Consider the following 24,883-nt stretch of genomic DNA (forward strand, 5'->3'; position numbering starts at 1 on the left):
TGTCGCTCGTGATTGATTACTGCCAAAGTGATCCCTATCGAGGGGTCTACCCTAGAACTAAATGCTTGAGTTACCTTTTCAGAAATGTTTGCTACTGCTTCCCGGGCTTCCTTGGTCAATTGTCGAGGAGAGTTTAACCTGCTATCCCCTCGCAAGAGCTGAACCAAGGGCTCCATATCTTGGTTTGTGATCCCACAAATAGGTCGAATCCAATTAACGTCTCCTACCAATTTTTGTACATCATTTAATGTTTTAATCTGAATTCTTAATTCAACCTTTTGGGGGGTCACCGAGGTTTCAGTGATCATCCACCCCAAGTACCTCCAAGGCGCTTCAGCTTGTATCTTTTCTGGCGCCACTTGCAGCCCACTTTGTCTCAAAAGCTCAACGAGCTCCCCCATCATTTCTTCCGGATTTAATTGATCACCAGCCAACAATATGTCATCCATATAATGAAAGATGAAATATTGAGGCCACCTTTTTCTGATTGGCTGTAAAGCCCAATTTACATAAATTTGACACATCGTGGGCAAATTTTTCATGCCTTGTGGCAATACTGTCCAATGATATCTTTGCATGGGTTGCGCCTTGTTTGTACTTGGGACTGAGAATGCAAAATGTTTGGCATCGTCTTTATGCAGAGGGATTGTAAAAAAGCTATCTTTGAGATCTATAATCAAAAGCTTCCAATACTTCAGTATCATACAGGGAGATGGTAGCCCTGGTTGCAAGGCTCCCATGTCCACTATAACCTTATTGACTTCTCGCAAGTCATGTAATAGTCTCCATTTTCCACTTTTCTTTGGAATCACAAAAACAGGTGTGTTCCAAGGACTAGTGGTTGGCACAATATGGCCTTTTTCTAGCTGTTCTTTTACCAAATCTTCCAGGTGGGTGACCTTTTCTGCGGTCAGCGGCCATTGATTTACCCACACTGGATCATCGGTTTTCCATTCCAGTTTGAGCACAGGTCGCGTTTCAATGGCCGCTACCGAAAACCCTGTGGATCGCTAGAGAGTGATATATTAATTTGACTCAGTACATCCCGCCCAAGCAGACTTAATGGTAGTACGGCTACATAGGGTCGTACTGAACACACTAGCCCATCTGGATTTTCACAGGTTAGAGTTTTACGCTCTGTTGTGTTGCAGAAAACCCACCAACCCCTACAAGTCCGTGAGCTGGAGACTGAGCCAGCCAGCCTGGCGGCCACTCTCGCTGACTGATTATGGTCACATCAGCTCCTGTATCCACTAACATATCGATGGTCCATTGTCACGGCCGCACGGCGGGGTCAGGATGCCTAAACTTCATTTTCAAAGTCGTTTTTCTTCTGCTGATATCTAATGCTAGAAAGATTTGTGGTCTTCCTGTTGAGCCAAACCCTCCATTCCCCCTCACTGATTGTGCTGCCTGAGGTACAGAAGCAGTAAAAGGCACCAATTGTGCAATACGTGTGCCTGCAGGAACTGCAACAGGAGGAGATGGAGTCCACAACATTACTTTGATGGTTCCCATATAATCAGCATCAATGACTCCAGGGAGAACAAAAAGTCCCTGCTTTGTTGCTGAAGATCATCCTAATAACAAAGCACTCAATCCATATCCTAATGGTCCATTCGCGTTAGTCGGGACATCATAAACCGACATGTCCCATAAGGTAACTTCTACTGTTGTTTCCACGTCCATTCCGGCGCTCCCTCTGGTTCGGGCGCTGAGGCTTGCCAAGCAGCCTGGTGGTGCTTCCCCATTTGTGTCATCGTGCGGGGTGCCTTCGTGCTCGGTCGCCCGTTTCCCAATTTCATACCATCCCGATGATACTTTGAACAACATTCTGAGGCTTGATGACCAAATTTTTGACATCAACCACATGGTGCTCCTGCTGGGCCTATTCCTTGCTGAAAGGGTCCTTGTTGGAAGGATTTATGACCTGTCTCAATCTGCCTAGGTCCTTTCCTTGTGGCCTTGCACTGAGCCCTAAAATGGCCTGTTTTTCCACAATTAAAACATTTTTTCTCCCCTTTTCCATTTATAAATGGCTTAATTGCTGCTGCAAAGGCACTTGCGAGTGTCTCTGCCTGATGTGTGGCAGAGCCTACTCTGTTGCAGGCTTCTACTATTTGTACTAACGTTAGCTTTGCCAAAAGAAGCAACAAAATTCTTCTACAATCTACATTGGCATTTTCTACCGCTAAATTCAACAACACTGCTAGTTTTGCGTCTTCATTGGTATACACCTTATTCAAAGCGTCTCTCAGATGATCAACAAAAGACATATATGGTTCATCTCTCCCTTGTCTAATTTGAGTGTAAGATGGTTGCCTCTTTCCCTCCTCAGGGACTGTTCGCAACGCATTCAACGCTAGTCGCCCAACTAATTGCAAGGCTTCTAAGGGCAGCCGAGCTTGCAATCTAACATCCACAAACGGTCCCTGGCCTGTCATTTGTTCCATAGTAATGTTCTCAAGCGGATCGCCGTCTTAACGCTCCAGGTTTCTCAGGGCTTCTTGCATACAGAGTTTATACCATCTGTCTGCCCACAATAACCTTTGGGTTGGTGTCAACAACGTATCTAGCATCTGCCAACAATCCCATGGTGTAAGAACCATTCCCGTGAATATGTTATCTAATAGAGCTTGCGTGAAAGGTGATTGCAAGCCATAATTTTGTACTGCCTTCCACACTTCCTTAATCAAGTCCCAATGAAATGGGTCCCAGCGATTGGGCCCGTGAGGCTGTACACTAACGGGGAATGCCATGAGTAACTCCGTTTCCTCGTCTTTCATCGCTCCTAAAAAAAACGTCTTCCCACCGCTCCCTAGGGTCGCCTTTCATTCTAGGCTCTTGCCTCCCTATAGTCTCTACAACAGGCTCTTCTCCTTCGTCGCTGCTATCAGGCAATGGGGGCCATAAAGGTGGCAGGGGCTCGGCTGAGGGCTTCAAAACTACGGCTTTCGATCGGTTAAGTCTGGGTGGTTTTGGGGGTGGTGAAGCTCGCCCCATCAATCTTTCACACGAGCACACAGGGGAACATTGAGTACATTGTTCTGGGCAGCTTTGTCCCGTCTTGCCCTCACATATATCATCGTAGATCTGTTTCTCTGACTTATCTAATGCAGCTGGTTCACCCGGTGCATCTGGCACCTCAGGAGGTGCAGTCGCAGTCGCTGAAGGTCCTGGACCCTCTGACTCGGTTAAAAAGGGATTGGTTGAAGGCGGTTTAACAGCCTCCTCCATATCAGCTGCAGCTTTTCTCTCTGTCTTCAAAGCTTTTAATGTGGTTAATATCAACTTACACGCCGTCACTAACTCTGCAGCGGTTTTCTCAATATGTTCCCATAACATTTTTCCTATCTCCTCCCACGTCTCTGCCTTAAAGGCCACAGATGGATCGGGCGGGTACCCTTTCTTTCGGCACCAAATTAGGAGCCTTCTAAGTGTATATTCATCATATTTCAGTCCTCTCTCAGAGAGCATATGCAGCAGGAGTCTGACTATTGCCCCTTCTTCATGCGATGTGTTCTGCCCCATGCCGCCCCGGTTGCTCACCTCACCTCGCTGGGTGCTTTTCTGTTGCAACGTATTCCTTTTTCTTTTTCCTTGCGTCAGTCCCGCTGACTGCAATTCTTCCAACCGGGCTTCTCCCACGGCGTCCTCTGCGCTCGACCAGTGTTCAACAGTGAGATCCCATAGATCGTATCACGTCGGGGTCACCAGTTGCGGGAAAAGGATGGACTTCACAACTCTATGAGAGTTATATTCCGAAGCCATTTATTGTCTTGTCTGAGTCCAATATATATCATAATCTTTGTTTAGTCACTGCGCACACACTCATGATTGGTTACAGCTTGTTACACACATTATTGCAATTGGCTATATACAAAATATCACGCACTGTCCATGCGCCTCTCACACAGTCAGGATTCACTGCTTGCAGGTGTTCCTGCGCTCCTTTGCTTCCTCTTAGTTGTTTACCACAGCTCCTTCTCCTTAAGGTCGAGCCGTGCAGGGTGATCCCAACACACCGGTACCCTTTTGGGTCCTTGAAATACCCTTTCCTGAGGTAGTCTATGCCCAGGGTGCATGGAGCCTCTGGGCCAGTCACAATGGGGTGCTTCTGCCACTCCTTCCCAGTTAGGCTCACTTCGGCCTCCAGTAGAGTCAGCTGTTGGGATCCCCCTGTCACTCCAGAAATACAAATGGGTTCTGCCCCTGTATGGCTTGATGGCATTAAGGTACATTGTGCACTGGTGTCCACTAAAGCCTTATATTCCTGTGGGTCTGATGTGCCAGGCTATCTAATCCACACAGTCCAATAAACTCGGTTGTCCCTCTCCTCCGCCTGGCTGGAGGCAGGGCCCCTCTAGTCCTGGTCATAGTACTCGTTACCCACTTCTTGTAAATAGGAATCATAAGTCCCTTCAAGAGGATCAGAGGTGAGATCAGCCCTTCCATTCTTTCTGGGAAACTGCCCACTGGAAAGTGGAGCGACGATTTTTCTGGAGGAACCTGAACCCCCTTTTGTAATTGTCTTTCCTTGCAGCTCGCGTACTCATGCCTCTAGGGTCGAGGTAGGATTTCCATCCCACCTCCTCATGGCCTCTCCGTAGTCACGCAATTGAAACCACAGGGTGGCTCGCGGTGTGTATCCTCTATATCTTCTCTCTTGAACAGAAGAGCGCTTACTCCTAATGGCTGAGACACTGGTCCATACGGGTGGAGGGTAGGGCATATCCTCTTTGAATTGCCGGAACTCCCGGGACAGTTTCTCTACAGCAGAGACGCAGGCCCGTAGGGAGGAAGAGGGACTTTCTTTGTATTGCCGGAGTTGGCCAGCCAATTCATCCACCGTTGGTCTCTCTCCGTCCTTCCAGGCCATTACTGCTAATGAGTCGGCATATGATGAGGGAGGGTGCACTCCGTACAAACTTCCGCCACATAGGTCGCATGCAGTTGACTTCATCTGGATCTTTGGATGATTGTCCATTGTCCAAGTCACCATAAATCACTTCCAGCACCGCTAGCTCCCTCAGGTACTGGATACCTTTCTCCATGATGGTCCACTTGCCTGGGTGACATAGAACATCTTCCTTGAAGGGATACCTTTCCTTCACACCCGACAGGAGTCGTCTCCAGAGGCTGAGGACTCGTGCACCTTTTCCAATTGCTTTGTCAATGCCCCCTTCCCTAGAAAGGGATCCCAGCTGCTTGGCTTCCCTACCCTCTAATTCCAGGCTACTGGCCCCATTATCCCAGCATCGGAGCAGCCAGGTGACAATGTGCTCACCTGGATGACGGCTGAAATCCTTTCGCATATCTCGCAATTCACTCAGGGATAGAGATCGGGTAGTTACCGTCTCTTTTATGAGTTCTTCCTCTTCCTCCTCTTCAAGCGATGACTCGCTCTCTTCCCTCTTCCGTCCTTGTGATGGCCCTGCTTCAGAGCACTCTGCCTCCTCACTCTCTTCCTCTGGCTCCTTCTTAGAAGAATCTTCCTCCTCCCTTACTAAACAAGCTGACTTCTGCTTCCAAGATTTCTTCTTTTGTTTAGGGGCAACTGATACCGGGATGGGCTGGTTCTCTGGTTCAGCTGCAACAGTCTGAGTAGCTACAGTGCCCGCCATGGGGGTTGGAGTAGTGGCAGTGCCTGCCACAGGGGTTGGAGTAGTCACAGTGCCTGCCACGTTGCCATCAGATCCAGAGAGCCTCTCTCCCCTTTGCATAGTGTTAAATAGAGCTCAGTAGGCATGGGCCAGGCCCCAGCACATTGCAATGATTTGTGTCTCCTTGGAGCTGCCAGGCTGACAGCATACTTCTTCCAAATATTCTGCTAGTTTATCAGGAATCTGCACTTGTTTGGGAGTAAACTTCCAAAACACTGGAGGTGCCTGCCGCCCTAGGCATTTACCCATGCTGTTCCACACACCCTGCCATTCATAACTATCCAGCCTTGGGGTAGACCTCCGGGTGATATTCTTAAATTGCTTGCCGACCTTAGACAAAACCGAAACAGTGTTCCCCAGAAGTAGCAATAGAGGTATTTTAACTACCCAAGGGTGTTCAAAATACTGAAAAGTTATTATCTCAAGCCACGAGCCCCATGTTGGGCGCCAAAAAGGACTGGCGTGGTTTAGCCCCAGCTGGCAACTGAGCAACACGCAACCGCTCACTCACTCCCGCTCCCACAGTGGAACAGGGGAGGGGGAGAGAATTAGAAAAAAAAACCTCGTGGTCTGAGATAAACACAGTTTAATAGGACAGAAAGAGAGAAAGAAACAACAATGATAACAACAGTAATAATAGTACCGACAAAGGAATGTACAAGAAGAAGTGATGCCCAATACAGCGATTGCTTACCACCTGGCGATCGACAACCCGTCCCTGAGCAGCGATTTCCGCCCCCCGGCCAACTCCAGTTTATGTACTGGGCATGACATCGTATGGTAGGGAATATCTCTTTGGCCAGTCTGGGTTAGCTGTCCTGGTTGTGTCCCCTACCAACTTCCCATGCACCCCCAGCCTCCTTGCTAGCAGGCCAGCACAAGAAGCTGGACTGTCCTTGACTGCTTAGCAACAACCCAAAACATCAGCACCTTATCAACATTTTCTCATCCCAAATCCAAAACATAGTCTCACACTAGCTTCTGTGAAGAAAACCAGCTCTATCCGGGCTGAAACCAGAACACTCATCTGTCTCCATTACCAGAAACATTATTCCCACTCTCATACTGAGATACTGATCAGCATCCTAAAATACATGAATGTATTTAGTGTCTTCCTGCTTTCCTTCATTCCATAAAAACATTGCTTTAACTGAGTTTTATTTCTTCTGCACTATTTCAAAAACCTGCAGAAAGGTCAGCATCCCTTTTAAAGCTTGTGCTCCAATAGCTATTTCAGAGTTGTCATGGTTTAGCCCCATCAGGAATGTACAAGAACAAGTGATGCCCAATACAGCAATTGCTCACCACCCGGTGACCGATAGCCCGTCCCCGAGCAGCGATTCCTGCCCCCAGCTAACTCCAGTTTATGTACTGGGCATGACGTCGTATGGTAGGGAATATCTCTCTGGCCAGTCTGGGTCAGCTGTCCTGGCTGTACCCCCTCCCAGCTTCTTGTGCACCTCCTCACTGGCAGAGCATGAGAATCGAAAAGTCCTTGACTTAGTATAAGCACTACAACTACTTAGCCACAACTAAAGCTTCAGTGTGTTATCAACATCATTGGTGAGTTTGTGGAAGTGTGATACAACTTCATATAATGAAACAGCGGGACCAAAGTCACCAGTTAGAGGTTTTAGGCTAATTCTGTTTATGGTTCATAACTGTCATTGTATAAGAGATGTTGCATGACATTGAAAATCATTTTAAGTTCACAAGAATGTTTCCTTTTTTTGGTCTTAAAATGGGTGATACTGCCCTCACTGCCAAAACTGAACACAGGATTCGAGGTGCGGCCTCACCAGTGCCGAGTACAGGGGCACGATCACTTCCCTACTCCTGCTGGCCACACTATTTCTGAATACAAGCCAGGATGCTGTTGGCCGCCTTGGCCACCCGGGCACACTGCTGGCTCATGTCATGTCACAGAATCACAGAATCACTAAGGTTGGAAAGGACCTTCAAGATCATCAAGTCCAACCATTAATCCAGCGTGACCATGTTCCCTAAACCATGTCTTGAAGCGCCACATCCACACGGTTTTTGAACACTCCCAGAGATGGCGACTCCACCACCTCCCTGGGCAGCCTGTTCCAATGCCTGACCACCCTCTCGGTGAAGAAATTTTTCCTAATATCCAATATAAACCTCCCTGGCGCAACTTGAGGCCATTTCCTCTCGTCCTGTCGCTGGTTACTTGGGAGAAGAGACCAGTGCCCTCGTCGCCACAACCCCCTTTCAGGTAGTTGTAGAGAGCGATAAGGTCTCCCCTCGGCCTCCTCTTCTCCAGACTGAACAAGCCCAGTTCCCTCAGCCGCTCCTCATAAGACTTGTGCTCCAGACCCCTCACCAGCTTTGTTGCCCTTCTCTGGACACGCTCCAGCACCTCAGCATCCTTCTTGTAGTGAGGGCCCAAAAGTGAACACAGGATTCAAGGTGCAACCTCACCAGTGCCGAGTACAGGGCACAATCACTTCCCTCCTCCTGCTGGCCACACTATTTCTGATACAGGCCAGGACGCTGTTGGCCTTCTTGGCCACCTGGGCACACTGCCGGCTCATATTCAGCCGGCTGTCAACCAGCACACCCAGGTCCTTTTGCGCCGGGCAGCTCTCTAGCCACTCCTCCCCAAACCTGTAGCGTTGCATGGGGTTGTTGTGGCCGAAGTGCAGGACCTGGCACATGGCCTTATTAAACCTCATACAGTTGGCCTCTGCCCATCGATCCAGCCTGTCCAGATCCCTCTGCAGAGCCCTCCTACCCTCCAGCAGATCAACACTCCCACCCAACTTGGTGTCATCTGCAAACTTACTGAGGGAGCACTCGATCCCCTCATCCAGATCATCAATAAAGATATTGAACAAGACCAGCCCCAGAACTGAGCCCTGGGGAACACCGCTTGTGACCGGCCACCAGCCGGATTTAACATCGTTCACCACAACTCTCTGGGCTCGGCCATCCAGCCAGTTCCTCACCCAGTGAAGAGTAAACCCATCCAAGCCACAAGCTGCCAGTTTCTCCAGGAGAATGCAGTGGGAGACGCTGTCAAAGGCTTTACTAAAGTCCAGGTAGACAACGTCCACAGCCTTTCCCTCATCCACTAGGCGGGTCACCTGGTCATCGAAGGAGATCAGGTTGGTCAAGCAGGACCTGCCTTTCATGAACCCATGCTGGCTGGGCCTGATCCCTTGGTTGTCCTGCAGATGCCCTGTGAGCACTCTCAAGACCAACCGCTCCATAATCTTCCCCAGCACCAAGGTCAGGCTGACAGGCCTGTAGTTCCCAGGATCCTCCTTCCGGCCTTTCTTGTAGATGGGCGTCACATTGGCAAGCCTCCAGTCTTCTGGGACCTCCCCTGTTAACCAGGACTGCTGATAAATGATGGAGAGTGGCTTGGCAAGCTCCTCCGCCAGCTCTCTCAGTACTCTTGGGTGGATCCCATCAGGCCCCATAGACTTGTGGGTGTCCAGGTAGTTTAACATGTCCTTAACTGCTTCCTCCTGGATTATGGGCGGGTTTTCAATTCCCAGTTCTAAAAATGAGAGTTGCATTGTCCTCATTCTCTAGGAAGTGACTGTGTTTGTAGGGAAAGATCTTAGTTTTATATGTCCTTCGCATTTCAACTGTAATTAATCCTGCCCACCAAGCTGCTTTATCACTCCCCCTCTTCAGCTGGGCAGGGGAGAGAAAAATATGACTAATGGCTTGTGGGCTGAGATAAGGATGGGGATCACTCACCAATTACAGTCACAGGCAAAAGAGACTCAACTTGTGGAAGTTAATTTAATTTATTGCTAGTTAACAGAGGAGTAGGATAATGAGAAATAAGAATAAATTAAAAACACCTTCCCCCCTACCCCTCCCTTCTTCCCAGGCTCATCTTCACTCACAAGTTCTCTACCGCCTCCCTCTGAGCGGCACAGGAGAACGGGGAATGGGCATTACAGCCAGTTCATCAAACATTGTCTCTGCCGCTCCTTCTTCCTCACGCTTTTCCCCTGCTCCAGCGTGGAGTCCCTCCCACAGGAGACAGTCCTCCACAAACTTCTCCAACGTGAGTCCTTCCCATGGGCTGCAGTTCTTAACGAACTGCTCCAGCGTGGGTCCTTTCCACAGGGTGCAGTCCTTCAGGAACAGACTGCTCCAGCGTGGGTCCCCCACAGGGCCACAGGTTCCTGCCAGCAAACTTGCTGCAGCGTGGGCTCCTCTCTCCATGGGGCTACAGGTCCTGCCAGGAGCCTGCCCCAGCATGGGCTCTCTAGAGGGTTACCGCTTCCTTCAGGGCACATCCGCCTGCTCTGGCATGGGATCCTCCACATGGGATCCAATGGATATCTGCTCCACTGTGGACCTCCATGGGCTGCAGGGGGACAGCCTGCCTCACCATGGTCTGCACCATGGTGCCTGGAGCACCTCCTCCCCCCTCCTTCTTCACTGACCTTGGTGTCTGCAGAGTTGTTTCTCTCACATCTTCTCACTCCTCTCTTCCAGTTGCGGTTGTCACAGCAGTTTTCCCCTCTTAAATATGTTATCACAGAGGTGCTACCACCGTTGCTGATTGGCTCAGCTTTGGTCAGCGGTGCTTCCATCTTGGAACCAGCTGGAACTGGCTTCATCTGAAATGCAGACAGCTTCTGGGATCTTCTCACAGAAGCCACTCCTGTAGCCCCCTCCTCCACTACCAAGATCTTGCCACATAAACCCAATACAGTTCTTGGCTGGGACCCCAGTCTCGGACTCTGCCCCGCAGCAGAGCGGCAATCTTGGCGCACAGGGGAGTTCCTGAGGCAGAGAAACAGCAGGGCAATGGAGAGACCCCCTAGGAGCCAGCAGCTCTCGTGAGAGACGATGACGAGGACCGGGTGTTGCCAGAGCAACGGTGGCCCACCCCCACACCTATAAAAATGCAGCCTGGGGAGCATTACCAACCAGACGTGGTGCGACCAGAGGGGGCAAAGAGAGCATAGCATGTCAGCCAGGGCGTGGCGCAGCAGCTTGCGTGTAAGGGAGCGCAGGGAGGGCATGGTGGCCCCACCAGCTCAAGAGGTGAGTTCAATTGGTGGTCATCACCCTCTCAGGAGGAGCTTAGCTATGGTAGCCACCCGGCGGAAAGACACGACCTCTGCACATGCCAGAATGGATGTGGCAACCCAGAGCTCCCACAGAAACATGCAGCCATCCAAGCCTCAGGCTGCAGGGAGTGCCAGAGTCTCTCACTGGTAACTGATGGCAGAAATGAGAACAGCTGTGTGAAGTGTGACTAGGTGGGTGATCTGCTCAGTCTGGTGGCAGAGCTATGAGAGGAAGCAGAAAGACTGAGGAGCATCAGGGAGTCTGAGAAAGAGATGGACTCGTGGAACCATGCTCTGCCCTCCCTGAGACAGAAGCACAACAGCCACCAGAAAAAAACCAAGATCAATGGGGGTCCTGTATCCTCCCCCTGCCAGGCTGAAGGCAGTAGCTAAAGGAAAGGAGCGAATGGAGGCAAGTCCATGCTCAGGGTGGCAGGTGAACCCCCTCTTTGCCCACCTTGCCTCCCCAGGTGCCTCTGTAAAACAGGTATGAGGCTCTGGATGTGGAAGGCCAGTCCATGGATGAGGTGGACGATGGTCCAGATACACCGGAGGTGCTGCCAAGGTCAGAAAGGCCTACCCCCTGTATCATGACCACCCCCACGATGAACAAAAGACAGGTTATAGTTGTAGGTGACTCCCTTCTGAGGGGAACTGAAGGTCTAATATGCCAGACAGACCCTCCTCTTAGGGAAGTCTGCTGCCTCCCTGGGGCCCGGGTTAAGGACATCCCTAGGAAACTTTCTAGCCTGGTGTGGCCCTCAGACTGTTACCCACTACTGCTCTTCCATGTGGGTGGAGACGAAGCTGCAACTCATAGACCAGAATGATCAAAAGAGGCTTCAGGGTCTTGGGACAGTTGGTAAGAGAATCTGGACCACAGGTTATTTTCCTCCCTCCTTTCAGTTGCGTGCAGCAACGTAGGAAGAAATAGATGGGCCCAGTCTATTAATGTATGGCTCTGTGACTGGTGCCACAGCCACAATTCCGGGTTCTTAATAATGAGAGGGCCTACATGGCACCTGGCTTGCTGGCATCAGATGGGATTCACTTTGCTCAAAGGGGGAAAGAGGGTCTTTGCTCAAAAGCTAGCGGGGCTTACTGACAGGGCTTTAAACTAGACTTGAAGGGGGAGGGGGGTAATATCAGGCTCACCCATGACAAGCTGTGGGATGACACACCAAGGTTAGAGTGATGGGGTGCTAGCAAGGCCCCTCAGCCTGTTGCACCAGAGAAAGACCTCAAAGGAACTAAAGGGGGTTCCTCTAAGAGGATGACATGGCTGACAGCCCAGCTGAAGCACCTCTACACCAGTGCACACAGCATGGGCAACAAGCAGGAGGAGTTTGGAAGCCACCGTGCTGATAGAAAGCTATGACCCGGTTGCATTACTGAAACTTTGTGGGACGAATCCCATGACTGGAGTGCAGCTATCGATGGCCACAGGCTGTTCAGAAGGGACAGGCGAGGAAGGAAGAGCAGAGACATTGCCCTCTATGTCAAGAAATGGATAGAGTACGAGGAGCTGTCTCTGAAGAATAGCCACGAGCAGGTTGAAAGCTTATGGGTAAGACTCAGGGACCGAGGCAACAAAGGGAACCTTATGGTTCGTGTCTACTACAGGCCACCCGATCAAGGGGAGTCTAGTGATGAAGCTTTCTTACTCCAGCTACAGGAGGCATCGCGCTCGCAGGCTCTCGTCCTGCTGGGGGACTTCAACCACCCCGACATCTGCTGGAGAAGTAGCATGGCGAGCTGTAGGCAATCCAGGAGACTCCTGGAATGCATGGAGGATAATTTCCTACACCAGGTAATAGACAGCCCTACCAGACAGGATGCCATACTGGACCTGTTGGTCTCCAACGCATGTGAGCTAACTGGTGACGTCAAGATTGGAGGCAGCCTGGGCTGCAGTGATCATGCTCTGGTGGAGTTCACAGTTGTAAGGGATATGGGGCAGGCGAAGAGTGAAGTCAGGACCCTGAATTTTAGGAAAGCAAACTTCCAGCTCTTCAGGGAAGTTAGTCAACAGGACCCCCTGGGAAACTGCCCTCAGGGACAAGGGAGCAGAACAGAGCTGGCAGATCTTTAAGGACACTTTCCACAGAGTGCAAGAGCTCTCTATCCACAGGTGTAAGAAATCAGGAAAGGAAGGCAAGAGGCCAGCATGGCTGAGTGGAGACCTGCTGGGCAAAGTTAAGGGCAAGAAGGAAATGCACAGGCAGTGGAAGCAGGGACAGGTATCCTGGGAAGAGTACAGGGACGCTGCCCGGTTGTGTAGGGATGAGGTCAGGAGGGCCAAGGCGCGGCTGGAGCTGAACTTGGCAAGGAATGCAAAGAATAATAAGAAGGGCTTCTTCAGTGGCCAATGGCTCAATGTCCAGATGGAGATCGGTGATGAGTGGTGTCCTTCAGGGGTCTGTATTGGGACCAGTACTGTTTAATATCTTCATCAAGGACATAGACAGTCGGATCTAATGCACCCTCAGCAAGTTTGCAGACGACACCAGGCTGAGTGGTGCAGTTGACACACCTGAGGGATGGGATGCCATCCAGAGGGACCTGGACAAGCTTGAGGAATGGGCCTGTGTGAACCTCATGAGGTTCCACAAGGCCAAGTGCAGGGTCCTGCAGCTGGGTCAGGGCAACCCCCGGTATCAGTACAGGCTGGGGCATGAAGGGACTGAGAGCAGCCCTGCCGAGAAGGACTTGGGGGTACTGGTGGATGAAAAGCTGGACATGAGCCAGCCATGTGTGCTTGGAGCCCAGAAGGCCGACCGTATCCTGGGCTGCATCCAAAGAAGCATGGCCAGCAGGTCGAGGGAGGTGATTCTGCCCCTCTACTCCACTCTGGTGAGACCCCACCTGGAGTGCCGCATCCAGCTCTGGAGCCCTCAGCACAGGAAAGACATGGACCTGTTGGAGAGGGTCCAGAGGAGGGCCGCAAAAATGATCAGAGGGATGGAACACCTCTCCTATGAGGACAGGCTGAGAGAGTTGGGGTTGTTCAGCCTGGAGAAGAGAAGGCTCTGGGGAGACCTGATTGGAGCATTTCAGTGCTTAAAGGGGGCTTATAAGAAAGATGAGGACAGACATTTTAGCAGGGCCTGTAACGATAGGACACGGGGTAATGGTTTTAAACTAAAAGAGGGTAGATTTAGACTAGATATAAGGAAGAAAATTTTCACAGTGAGGGTGGTAAAACACTGGCACAGGTTGCCCAGAGAGGTGGTAGATGCCCCATCTCTGGAAACATTCAAGGTCAGGTGGGACGGGCCTCTGAGCAACCTGATCTAGTTGAAGATGTCCCTGCTCATTGCAGGGGGGTTGGACTTGGGGACCTTAAAAGGTCCGTTTCAACCCAAAGATTCTATGATTCTATGACCTTCAGTTTAAAGTCTTGCGTATATTTATTAGATTTACTTTTACAGAAACGCACAAGGCAGGCAAGTATTAACAATTGAAGTATCTCCCACCAGTGCTTGGTTGTAAAGCATATTCTTTTTTTGTGTTTTCCAGCTTGGTGTTTCACTTGGCGCTTTGGGGACTATACCAGCAACAGCATTGGACCCTAACATCACGGCACTGGGAGAAATGCCACAGCCTCCGATTATGGGGAATGTGGACCCATCCAAAATTGATGAAATCAGAAGAACAGTCTATGTTGGAAACTTGAATTCACAGGTAGATTTTTTTTTTTAAATTGGCAATATTAATGGAAGATACAGAATTTTAATTTATGCATTATAATCTTACATTTTAAGAGTCTTTGTTAGTTGATGCCCACAGGAATTTAAACAAAACAAAAAAAAAGAATCTTTTTGGTTACTACTGACATTTCAAAGTCTGACTACTCCTTTTCCAATCAGATCAGACCAGACTGTGGAATTCATTTTTGCAGGATACCAGAGAAATCACACTGTAGCTGAATTCAAGAAACATACTTATGATTGTGCGTGATTAAATGTCCAGCTGGGTTGTGTTAGGTGAACAATACCTCAGAAGTTGTGAGATCATGGCAGCTGTCCCACACAACACTGTGCAGTTGCTTAAGTACAGTAAGAAGGAATGATTTGTCCTAGTGGAAGTTGCAAAGTTAGCAACATTTCTGACAGGAAAGTTAGGTCTGCCAGAAATTTGTTTTTTCTGCAACTGATTGAATTCATTGAAAAACAATTTGCTTTTGACTGTTGGCAATGTAAGTATTTGATTTTGGGGTTTTTTTACTGCCAAAGTAGCTACTAGAGTGTAAAATTACTATTGATCGCAATAAAATACAACAAGCTGGAAGGTAGTAGAAAAACAGATAAAAGCAAAGTCTTGTAATACTGTTTGGATTTTTTTTCTTAATTGATCAAAGTTCACAATCAATAGCTTTGACATAGGTGTTTAAGGAAATTCCTCATCATTTATTTCTGATGCACTGAAAAGTGCAAAATCCTGCGCAAGTACTTCTTTAACCTAGATGTAGGACTTCAGGGCTTGTGCTTGCACTGTTTTAAGTTGTAGTATATTCTTTAGATTAATGGAAGAAAAAAATACCTTTCTCTCTTGAAGTGTAATGTTACCAAATTCATGTTTCCTGTGTAATAATGGTGAGATGTCTTTCCAAAATCTGTAGCTCTTGGATTACTTGATATGTTGGATAAGTGGTTTTCGTTATATATTTGACTTCAGCTGAGTTCTTTGACTCTTTCTAGACTACAACAGCAGATCAGCTGCTTGAATTCTTTAAGCAAGTTGGAGAAGTCAAATTCGTGCGAATGGCAGGTGATGAGACGCAGCCAACACGATTTGCTTTTGTGGAATTCGCAGACCAAAATTCTGTACCTCGAGCTCTTGCCTTTAATGGAGTTATGTTTGGAGACAGGCCACTGAAGTAAGAAATTAATTATCTATATGGATATTGAATGAGAGATTTCTCAGTATCCTTATACATTTATTACTCTGTGCAGGAAACTGCTGTGATGAATATTTTTTCAATATAAGGACCTATTGTTAATTAACTGGAACACTTTTATGAACTCCAATTTCAAGGTTGGACATAACTTTCTCCAAGAAGAATATGGATGGCATAGAGTAAAATATTTCTACATCTAATTTTGAGTTAGTGAAAGCCATAACAGTGAAAGAATCTGCAAAGTCCTTGGTGCTAATTAAGCTTTATATATGATGTGTATGTAATTAGTAGGTCTTAATGTAGATATTTGATCTGAAATAGAGAAACAGATTTCTAGACTTCTACTAGAAAATATTTTAACACCGAAAATCTGTAGTTTTGCTGAACTTTGAAGTTTTTAGTCATACGTGGAAGTTGAGGTGTTTTTTCTTATTTGTTTTCATTTTCCCTTTTCAAGCATTTGGGAGTTAAAGGTTTTATTTTTCCTTAATTTAGAATAAATCACTCCAATAACGCAATAGTGAAGCCTCCTGAAATGACACCACAAGCTGCTGCCAAGGAACTGGAGGAAGTGATGAAGAGAGTAAGGGAAGCCCAGTCTTTCATATCTGCTGCTATTGAGCCAGGTAGGCATATTATATTCATTACCTAACAGACATGTTCTGTGTATACCTTGGCACATGCTTTTAAGAGCACTTTCAAACACAGGAAAAGGGTACTGAAAGGTGAACATGTGTGGGGGAAAACAAAAGTAAGTAATCAAAATTGTCTTCATGCAACAAAGCAGTGGAATGAAGCTGACTTTACTTCATCATATCTTATTTTCATATACATGTGTCACGGACGAGTGGTTGGGACGCTTAAAGGGTCACCACCAAAGATATCAGAAAGCGAATTATTTTAATATAGATTTGTAAAAAGGTACGACTTAACAGAATTCGATGGCAAGGTTCACTCTATTATTCACCTAACATGAAAAGGTGTATGAAGAGAAACCGAGTTACAGTTAGATGGAATGATTTGTTCGCGGATTGAATCGGGTTAATGTGGCTTATATGTATATTGAGGAGAGAAAGTAGGGGAGACCCTCCCATTGAGTCATGAGGTTGAGTGGACCAAAATCCACCCCTAGTCCCAGACTTGGTCGACGGTTTATAACTAAGGTTAGGTAAGGAAAGTAAAGGAATGCCCTCCCGTTGAGTCATGAGGTTCAGAGTGAACCCCCTTGCTTTCTAAACTCCTTCTCAGAGAGGAGTCTAGGGGCGGCTGAATCCACTCCTAGTCCCAGACTTGGTTAATGTTTTATGACTAAAGGGATAGGGTATCGGGGATTCTGGTGTAGTGCTTGGTGTAACTTTAAAATAACAGCAATCAAATTCACTAATGCTAGTGAGATAAATCACAATATCAAATCATATAAAACTTAGTAACATAATTAACCTAAAACTTACTAAGATTAATGGTATTGAGATAAATCACAGTATTAAATCATAGCAACATACGAAGATCAGACACATAAAGAGAAGTGATAAATATGTACAAAGGTACCTTTAAATGCCCCCCTCGAATTCAGTTGAATACTCATATCGAATGCTTTGCATTGCTCAACGGGTGGTCAGCCAAGCCTCTTGAGTCGATCGCGAACTTGAGGGTTCACGGGCTCTGAGAGGCATCCCACTCAGAGGGAGGTACTGGTCGCAGCCCGCTGCAGTCCAGGAGAGCTCAAAGAGTCTCTCTTGGGACCACTATTTATAGGACTGGGAGATGACTGATTTTAGGCATCAGTAAATTTCCATCCTTGTCACAAATTATTTGTTGGTAATTGCTAGAATTCTCGACATCCCAGTGACGCTGGTACTGATCCACCCGAGTCACAGCTAGATAAGATATGTTCCAAGGCTGTCTGGGGATGGTGAGTTACTCCCATCTACACTAGAGTGCTTGGTACAGTCAAGGGGCCCTTAACCGCCAAACTCTGCTCCAAGGCCAAGGCTTATCGAGCAAGGGGGGGGGGAGATGCACCACCACAACATGCTCACTGAGTGTTTTCAAAAATGCAAAGTCAATACTAAATTAATACTTAATGTTGGTACTTTTAAAGTTCAAAGTATTTACAGACTTAAAAAAAAGCTTGATATTTTGTTTTGTTCTCCCCTAGCACCCATTAATGCCATAGTTTCATGATCGGGGGAGCTAGCATGCTGCTGAAAGCAGCAGTATTATGCTTTCCTTCAGCAGGTTAATTTTTGTCACTGTGCTGTGCTCTTTTTCATGCTGGCTCAAGACTATGTGTGTCCTATTCTCTGTGGGTCAGAGAATGAATCTGGGATAAAACTTAACATATTGTAATGGACTTCTTTTCATCCAGATTGGTTCCCTGATCCCTGTTAACACTGAAATGACAGGTCAAGGAGGAAGGTGTTGGTGGGTTGAGTGGTTAGACATTTTGGTGCTGATTTATGCGGACTTAAACTGATTGCAAAACCACAACATAAAAAATTCTCAACTTGTTAAACTTGCAGTTGAAATCCTCCTTTATCTTTTCATGAGCAAGATTTTTGTCATTCTTCTTAGTAAGAAACCCAGACATTGACTTACGTAGTTTAGATAGTGGAGGGTCTTGAGGGGGTGGTTGGGGGGGGGTATTTTCTGTCATTTTTTAGGGTTGGGAGAAAAATAGTTCTAACATTTCCTCAGTGTTAAGCAACAGAATAATAATCTTTTAGAGTCTGAACCAAAGTCTGCTAAGGTCACTGGTAGGCCTTCTGGTGACTTTCTGGCCTTTGGATCAAACTTTTCACCCCCTTCTCTCCATCCCTTCCTCCCCCAAAACAGTGTTCGAGGAATAGAACTTCAGTATTTGTACAGTGGTTGGAATATCTAAAAGTATAAAAAGTACTAATTATTATTTACATTTTATGCTTATTTTCAAAATTATGCCCTCTAAATTTACTGCACCTTCTGAGGTTATTTAAAAAAAAAAAAAAAAAGTAGTTATGTTAAATAATATACCAGAGGAGAACGTGTTGTAATCTTGTGCGTTGTGGCAGCAACATAAATCCCATTCCTAACAGAGCTAGCTGTTTATAATTATCTGGTTTACGTGTACTGCTGCAGGATGGCTGCACTCAACGAGTATATGCAATGACTTTCTTGGATGTTTCTGAAGGATATTTGCAAAGAAGGAAGATGTGCAAAGCGTAGGCCCCTTACACTATATGTGTGGTACATTCCACTTGTGCCATATTGTTAACTGGGATCTTTAAATGTTCTGAGCTTACACTGCAAAGTGTTTTTTTCCTCTCAGAGTCTGGAAAGAGCAGTGAAAGAAAAGGCGGTCGATCTCGTTCCCATTCTCGTTCGGAATCCAGGTCTAGCTCAAAATCCCGATCTAGAAGGAAAAGATCACACTCAAAACAGAGGTAGGTATGGTTTTTATTTTGGACTAAGAGATCATACTGGGGGTTTTTTGAGTGGTAGTGGTTACTGAGCTTTCTTACTGAGTTATGAGACAAGTATCCCTGTAGAGAAGATTAGTAACTTACACTGACCAGATCAGAGTAACTAGGAACTTTGTCCCTGAACAGATAGGTACTCTTTCCCTCTAAATGCTAAATGTTTTCAGGATTACTTTCAGGTAAAACACCCTAGAAGGTATTTTTTGTGCCATGTAGCGTAATTTAATTTTGTGACCTCTGTGTTTTAAAAAGAAATACTTATCTGTGTTTTGTATATGGAACATTTAGTTTACTGTTAACACCCTGAACAGATAGGCTGGCTGGTTTTGCTAGTAGAAAGTTCCTACTGTCCTGAACTTCTAAACATCTAGTTAGCATAGACAGTATTTTTATTTACTGTACTGTAAATGTAAAGCTATATTTCTTTAAAAGCCAGAAGAATAAAGGCTTTAGGGGCAGTTTTTCATTCTTCAGAGTTTGTTTGCTTTGTTCATTTGTTCAGTTCTGAAACAGGCTATATTTCAAAATATAGGAGGAAATAAAATTACTAGATCACCCTCAAAGTTTACCCATTAAGATTTTTTTTCCAAGAATTGGACAATCTTGCTAAGAGAGACTTACAAACGCTTCCTGAAATGGTTCAGTGTCAGGAATGTGTTCTGATCATTTACATAATCAATCTAAAGATATTTGGCTCCATTAAGTATCAAAAGAATAAAAAAAAGAAACTCAGTGTATTTGATAGCTTACACTTTAAAAAGGTGAGTGTTATCAGTGTTGCAGCGACAGCACTGTTGCGTTCTTTCATCCATTGTCTTTTAACAGGGCAACTAGAATTCTTTTACATACAGAAAAGCTGGCTAGAGGGACACACCACATCAGCTATATTACCAAGCAAATATGATCTAAGTGCAGGCTTCAGTTTTGTAATAGTGTTACACAGTACATGTTATCTAATGACATCAAAACACTGGGTTACTTTTTAATGCAAGAAGAATCATTTGTTCATTTCCTTATTGCTTGCTTCTCTTCTGTTTCTCTAACTCAGGACATAACTGAAAAACAGTCTTTGTTTTGTTTAACACTGCAGTAATCTCAGTGCTATTTTGTACTGACACAAACCAAATTGATTTTTAGAAGATAAATTTGCTTTTTTTTTTACTTGCAGAAAACCTGTGCTTTAAACAATTGTTGATTTATCGTGTAGTAAATGCTCATTCCTTTTCTTGAGAACTCTTATAATTCAAATCCATGCTAACATATCCTTTCAACTGAAAAGGTAACGACTAAATGCTGAACTATAGATAGTGGGGCTCTTCTTATTTTTTATTTTTATTTTTTAAAGTGCAATTAAATTGTAAGGCTGGAAAACAGAGAGGCCAGTTAAAGCCATCTTTCTTCATTGACCAAGACTGCAATAAGTGACTAGAAAAGAAGAAAAATGTAACTAATTATTTTTACAAGCTGCTTAGAAATTGTCTATAGTAGATTTCATGCACTAGATTTACTAAGGACAACTATCCTAATATGATATGAATTTATATTTTCCAGAATATTCATGGAAGTTATTATGAAACATGAGTATTACTTAAATGGTGCATTATTTCAAAGGAGAGCATATGCACCTGGTGAAGCTTAAAATATCCATATTTACAAAAATGTTGGTAGGCAGTATATTACTAAGGTGTAACTCTCTATATAATTTTATGTAGTGAGGCAAGATTTATGTGGGGTTTTTTTCCCTTCTTGGTTGACCTAATTTTTATGAAGTTTCAATATCAAAGTATTTTTCTTCTGGCATTGTTCATATAGAAGTAGATCTGGCAACAGATTGCTCTCAAGACAAAAGGACAGACACAGATCCAGAAGTCCCCTGAAGAAACGGTCTAGATCTAGGGAAAGGTGGAAATCAAGAAGTCGCTCTCATTCTCTGTGAGTTCCATTCCTAAGAAATGATACTGCTCTTCTTAGTGCACAGTACAAAGTTTTTGAAAAAAATCTTAACAAACCTTTTAGGTGATGGCAAAGGATGGAGTCTCTAAATGCTTTAGCCTGTCCCTAGGCTTTGTTTGTGGGACAAAAGAACAGAAAGTAAATTTATATGCTGGTATATGGTTAATTTTCTTCATAGTAACTCATATTGTGCCTATGGGGGTTAAACCAACAACACTGAGGTACCTAAATTTTGATACCAAGGTCTAGTCTACATTTATACCAATGTGCAAGCTGATTGAAACCAGGTAATTTTAACTGTCCGACTTAAACCAATGGATTAGGTATGTTCCGTGTAGCCTGTTGTCGTGGTTTAACCCCAGCCGGCAACTAAGCACCACACAGCCACTTGCTCACTCCCCCACAGTGGGACAGGGGAGAGAATCGGAAGTGTAAAAGTGAGAAAACTCATGGGTTGAGATAAAGACAGTTTAATAGGGAAAGCAAGGGCCGCGTACAAAAGCAAAGCAAAACAAGGAATTCATTCGCTACTTCCCATCAGCAGGCAGGTGTTCAGCCATCTCCAGGAAAGCAGGGCTCCATCATGCATAACAGTTACTTGGGAAGACAAATGTCATAACCCTGAACGTCCCCCGCCTTCCTCCTTCTTCCCCCAGCTTTATATGCTGAGCATGACGTCATATGGTATGGAATATCCCTTTGGTCATTTGGGTTCAGCTGTCCCGACTGTGTCCCCTCCCAACTTCTTGTGCACCCCCTGCCTGCTTGCTGGTGGGGTAGTGTAAGAAGCAGAAAAGGCCTTGACTCTGTGTAAGCACTGCTCAGTAATAATGAAAACATCTCTATAGTATCAGCACTGTTTCCAGCACAAATCCAAAACATAGCCCCATACTAGCTACTGTGAAGAAAATTAACTCTGTCCCAGCCAAAACCAGCACACATGTGCAACGCACAAAAAAGTGGATGATGCTTCTTCAACCTTCTCAACAGGTATAGATTGGATTCAGACTGAACTTGATCCTGCATTCTGAGAACATGTATAAAGTTTTTGTGCACGAGCTTTTATTTTTGCCTCTGGTTATTTCATGTTGGCCATACACTACTGTAAGCACAAATGCATATGTCTGTTATGTGGCATATTTACATTTCAGGATCTAATAAATCTATATTTTACCTAGTCTATTATTTTTTAAGTCTGATTTTTTAAATTATTGAACTGTGAAATTCCAACAAGATAATTGCTTTATCTCCTTGGATGATAATGTAATTTTCTGAGGTATGAAACAGTGAATATTCACAAAACAAAAGTGCCTATAAAAGTAGCTTCATGAATAGAAGCCTTGGTACTTTTCTTTCTGTTTCATCTCTGTGATTCCGCTGACTCATTTAAAGGGAGCTTCATACTTAGGTTGTGCAGTTGTCTCTTTTCTGAGGGGAGAAATTTTGTGGGAAAGAGAACTGCAGATCTGTGGACCTCAGTGGGAACAGTTAGGAGTAGGCTACATAGCTGCTCTTTGTTGATGGATCCTTTTGACTGTTGCTGTTGTCTGGAGCTTCTTGAGATATCTGCTCACTGGAAGAGGCAAGTCCAATGAAATCTCTGTGATAAATAACTGGAAGGTGCTTCTTGGGTCATTGTGAGACCCCTTGCTATTGCAGGGATTGTGTGCTGTTTCATCTTTATGATCTTACATTCCTTCTGTGAGACATTTAAAGAGCTATTTGCCAAAATGTGATGGGAACCAAAGTCTTCAGATCACAGACCATGAAACAAACCTACTATATATTAGTAGCCAAACACTTCTTCCAATGAAGAAAGGTGGGTTCTGTGTGTAGGGCCTTTCATGTCTGAAGGAGTCTCTTTAAGAATCTTTAAAAATCCTAGAATAGGTACCAATACCAATGGACACAGCAACTTCTGTCAATCTGGTTCTCTTGGACATGAAAAGGCCTGCTGATCAACAACTTCTCTTGTGCTTTCTCCTGCTTCTCTCTCTCTCTGAACAACTGATCATTTTCATATGTCCTAGAGGTAGGTCTAGGAGTCGTGTGTCCCTTTTCTCTTTGCTAGAAAGGAAAGATGGTTCAGAGTCTTGCGCTTCCAAATAATCCTTTACCAAAATGTAATCTTCCAGCCAAAGCTGTGATCTAATAAATTTTTGTTTGCCTTGACTCCTAGAACATCCATTGGAATTTTCCTTACTGCTTTTATGAACATGTATTATTCTGCCTATCCCAAAGAAGCTGACTTGTTCTGTTACCTTGCTTCTGTTTTTACTGTCTTACCAATTTTTCAATAATTTTCAAATTCCTAATGACATTGCAGATGATTGAATTGTCTTAGTTGAGCTTTGACCTTATGTGGTGGGTTGACCTTGACTAGACACCAGGTGCCCACCAAAGCCGTTCTATCATTCCCCCTTCTCAGCTGGACAGGGGAGAGAAAAATATAACAAGAAGTTTGTGGGTTGAGATAAGGATAGGGAGAGATAATTCAGCAATTACTGTCACAGGCAAAACAGACTTGACTCAGGGAAATTAATTTAATTTATTGCCCATCAAATCAGAATAGGGTAATGAGAACTAAAACCAAATCTTAAAACACCTCCCACCCCCACCTCCACTTCTTCCCAGGCTCAACTTCACTCACAATTTCTTTTATCTCCTCCTCCTGAGTGACACAGGGGGATGGTGAGCAGGGGTTGCAGTCAGTTCATCACACATTATTTCTGCCACTCCTTCCTCCTCAGGGGGAGGACTCTTCGCACTCTTCCCCTGCTCCAGTGTGTGGTCCCTCCCACAGGAGACAGTCCTCCACGAACTTCTCCAACATGAGTCCTTCCCACGGGCTGCAGTTCTTCATGAACTGCTCCAGCCTGGGTCCCTTCCACGGGATGCAGTCCTTCAGGAACAGATTACTCCAGAGTGGGTCCCCCATGGGGCTGCAGATACTGCCAGCAAATCTGCTTCAGCATGGGCTCCTCTCTCCGTGGAGTCCACAGGTCCTGCCAGGATCCTGCTCCAGCGCGGGCTTCCCTTGGGCTCACAGCCTTCTTGGGATATCCACCTGCTCTGGCACAGGATCCTCCATGGGCTGCAGATGGATATCTGCTCCACTGTAGACCTCCATGGGCTGCAGGGGGACAGCCTGCCTCACCATGGTCTTCACCAGGGGCTGCAGGGGAATCTCTGCTCCAGTGCCTGGAGCACATCCTCCCCCTCCTTCTTCACTGACCTTGGTGTCTGCAGAGTTGTTTCAAGTATTCTCACTCCTCTCTCTGGCTGCAATTGCTGTGTGCCTTTTTTTTTCTTCCCCTTCTTAAATATGTTATCATAGAGGCACTACCACTGTCACTGATTGGCTCAGCCTTGGCCAGCAGTGGGTCCATCTTGGAGCCGGGTGGCATTGGCTCTATTGGACATAGGGGAAGCATCTAGCATTTTCTCACAGAAGCCACCCCTGCAGCCCCCCCCCAACCTTGCCATGCAAACACAATACATCTTATATTTGCCTCCTGAGGGAATTTGGTGAAATTTTATCCCTGTTTTTTTCTTTCTGTGTATTAATTGATGTTGGACTTCCAGGATATTTTTGTGAGAGAACACTGTAGAATAAAGACTTCTGTCCATTCAGCTGGCATTATTCATGTGGGGGTGGTTAATTTGCAGTCCATTTTACGTGGATGCGCTTTTAGTAAAGAATGGATTTACAGATTGTAGAGTTTTTCTCACTCCTGACAAAATGTGGAAAATTTATGTATGTATAGTAATGTAGCTGTGAGGTGAAAAGACATTTTCTTTCAAATAATATCACTTTGAAGATCATTGTTTGATTTTATT

The 24,883-nt window shown here is 45.7% G+C and overlaps 1 protein-coding gene across 1 annotated transcript in view; it reads left to right on the forward strand.

Moving 5' to 3' along the window:
- LOC309415100 (uncharacterized protein) overlaps positions 1-24,883 on the forward strand; it is a gene marked incomplete at its 5' end in the record, with an annotated part of 71,548 nt that overhangs the window by 29,522 nt on the left and 17,143 nt on the right. Inside the window, 5 exons of the mRNA XM_082012542.1 lie at positions 14,252-14,416; positions 15,433-15,611; positions 16,128-16,258; positions 18,940-19,054; positions 20,903-21,022. Coding sequence (XP_081868668.1) covers positions 14,252-14,416; positions 15,433-15,611; positions 16,128-16,258; positions 18,940-19,054; positions 20,903-21,022 — 710 coding nt within the window. The remainder of the gene's footprint in view (positions 1-14,251; positions 14,417-15,432; positions 15,612-16,127; positions 16,259-18,939; positions 19,055-20,902; positions 21,023-24,883) is intronic.

Source organism: Phaethon aethereus (genome assembly GCF_964289735.1).
Source record: "Phaethon aethereus genome assembly, chromosome: W".
Lineage (NCBI taxonomy): Eukaryota > Metazoa > Chordata > Aves > Phaethontiformes > Phaethontidae > Phaethon > Phaethon aethereus.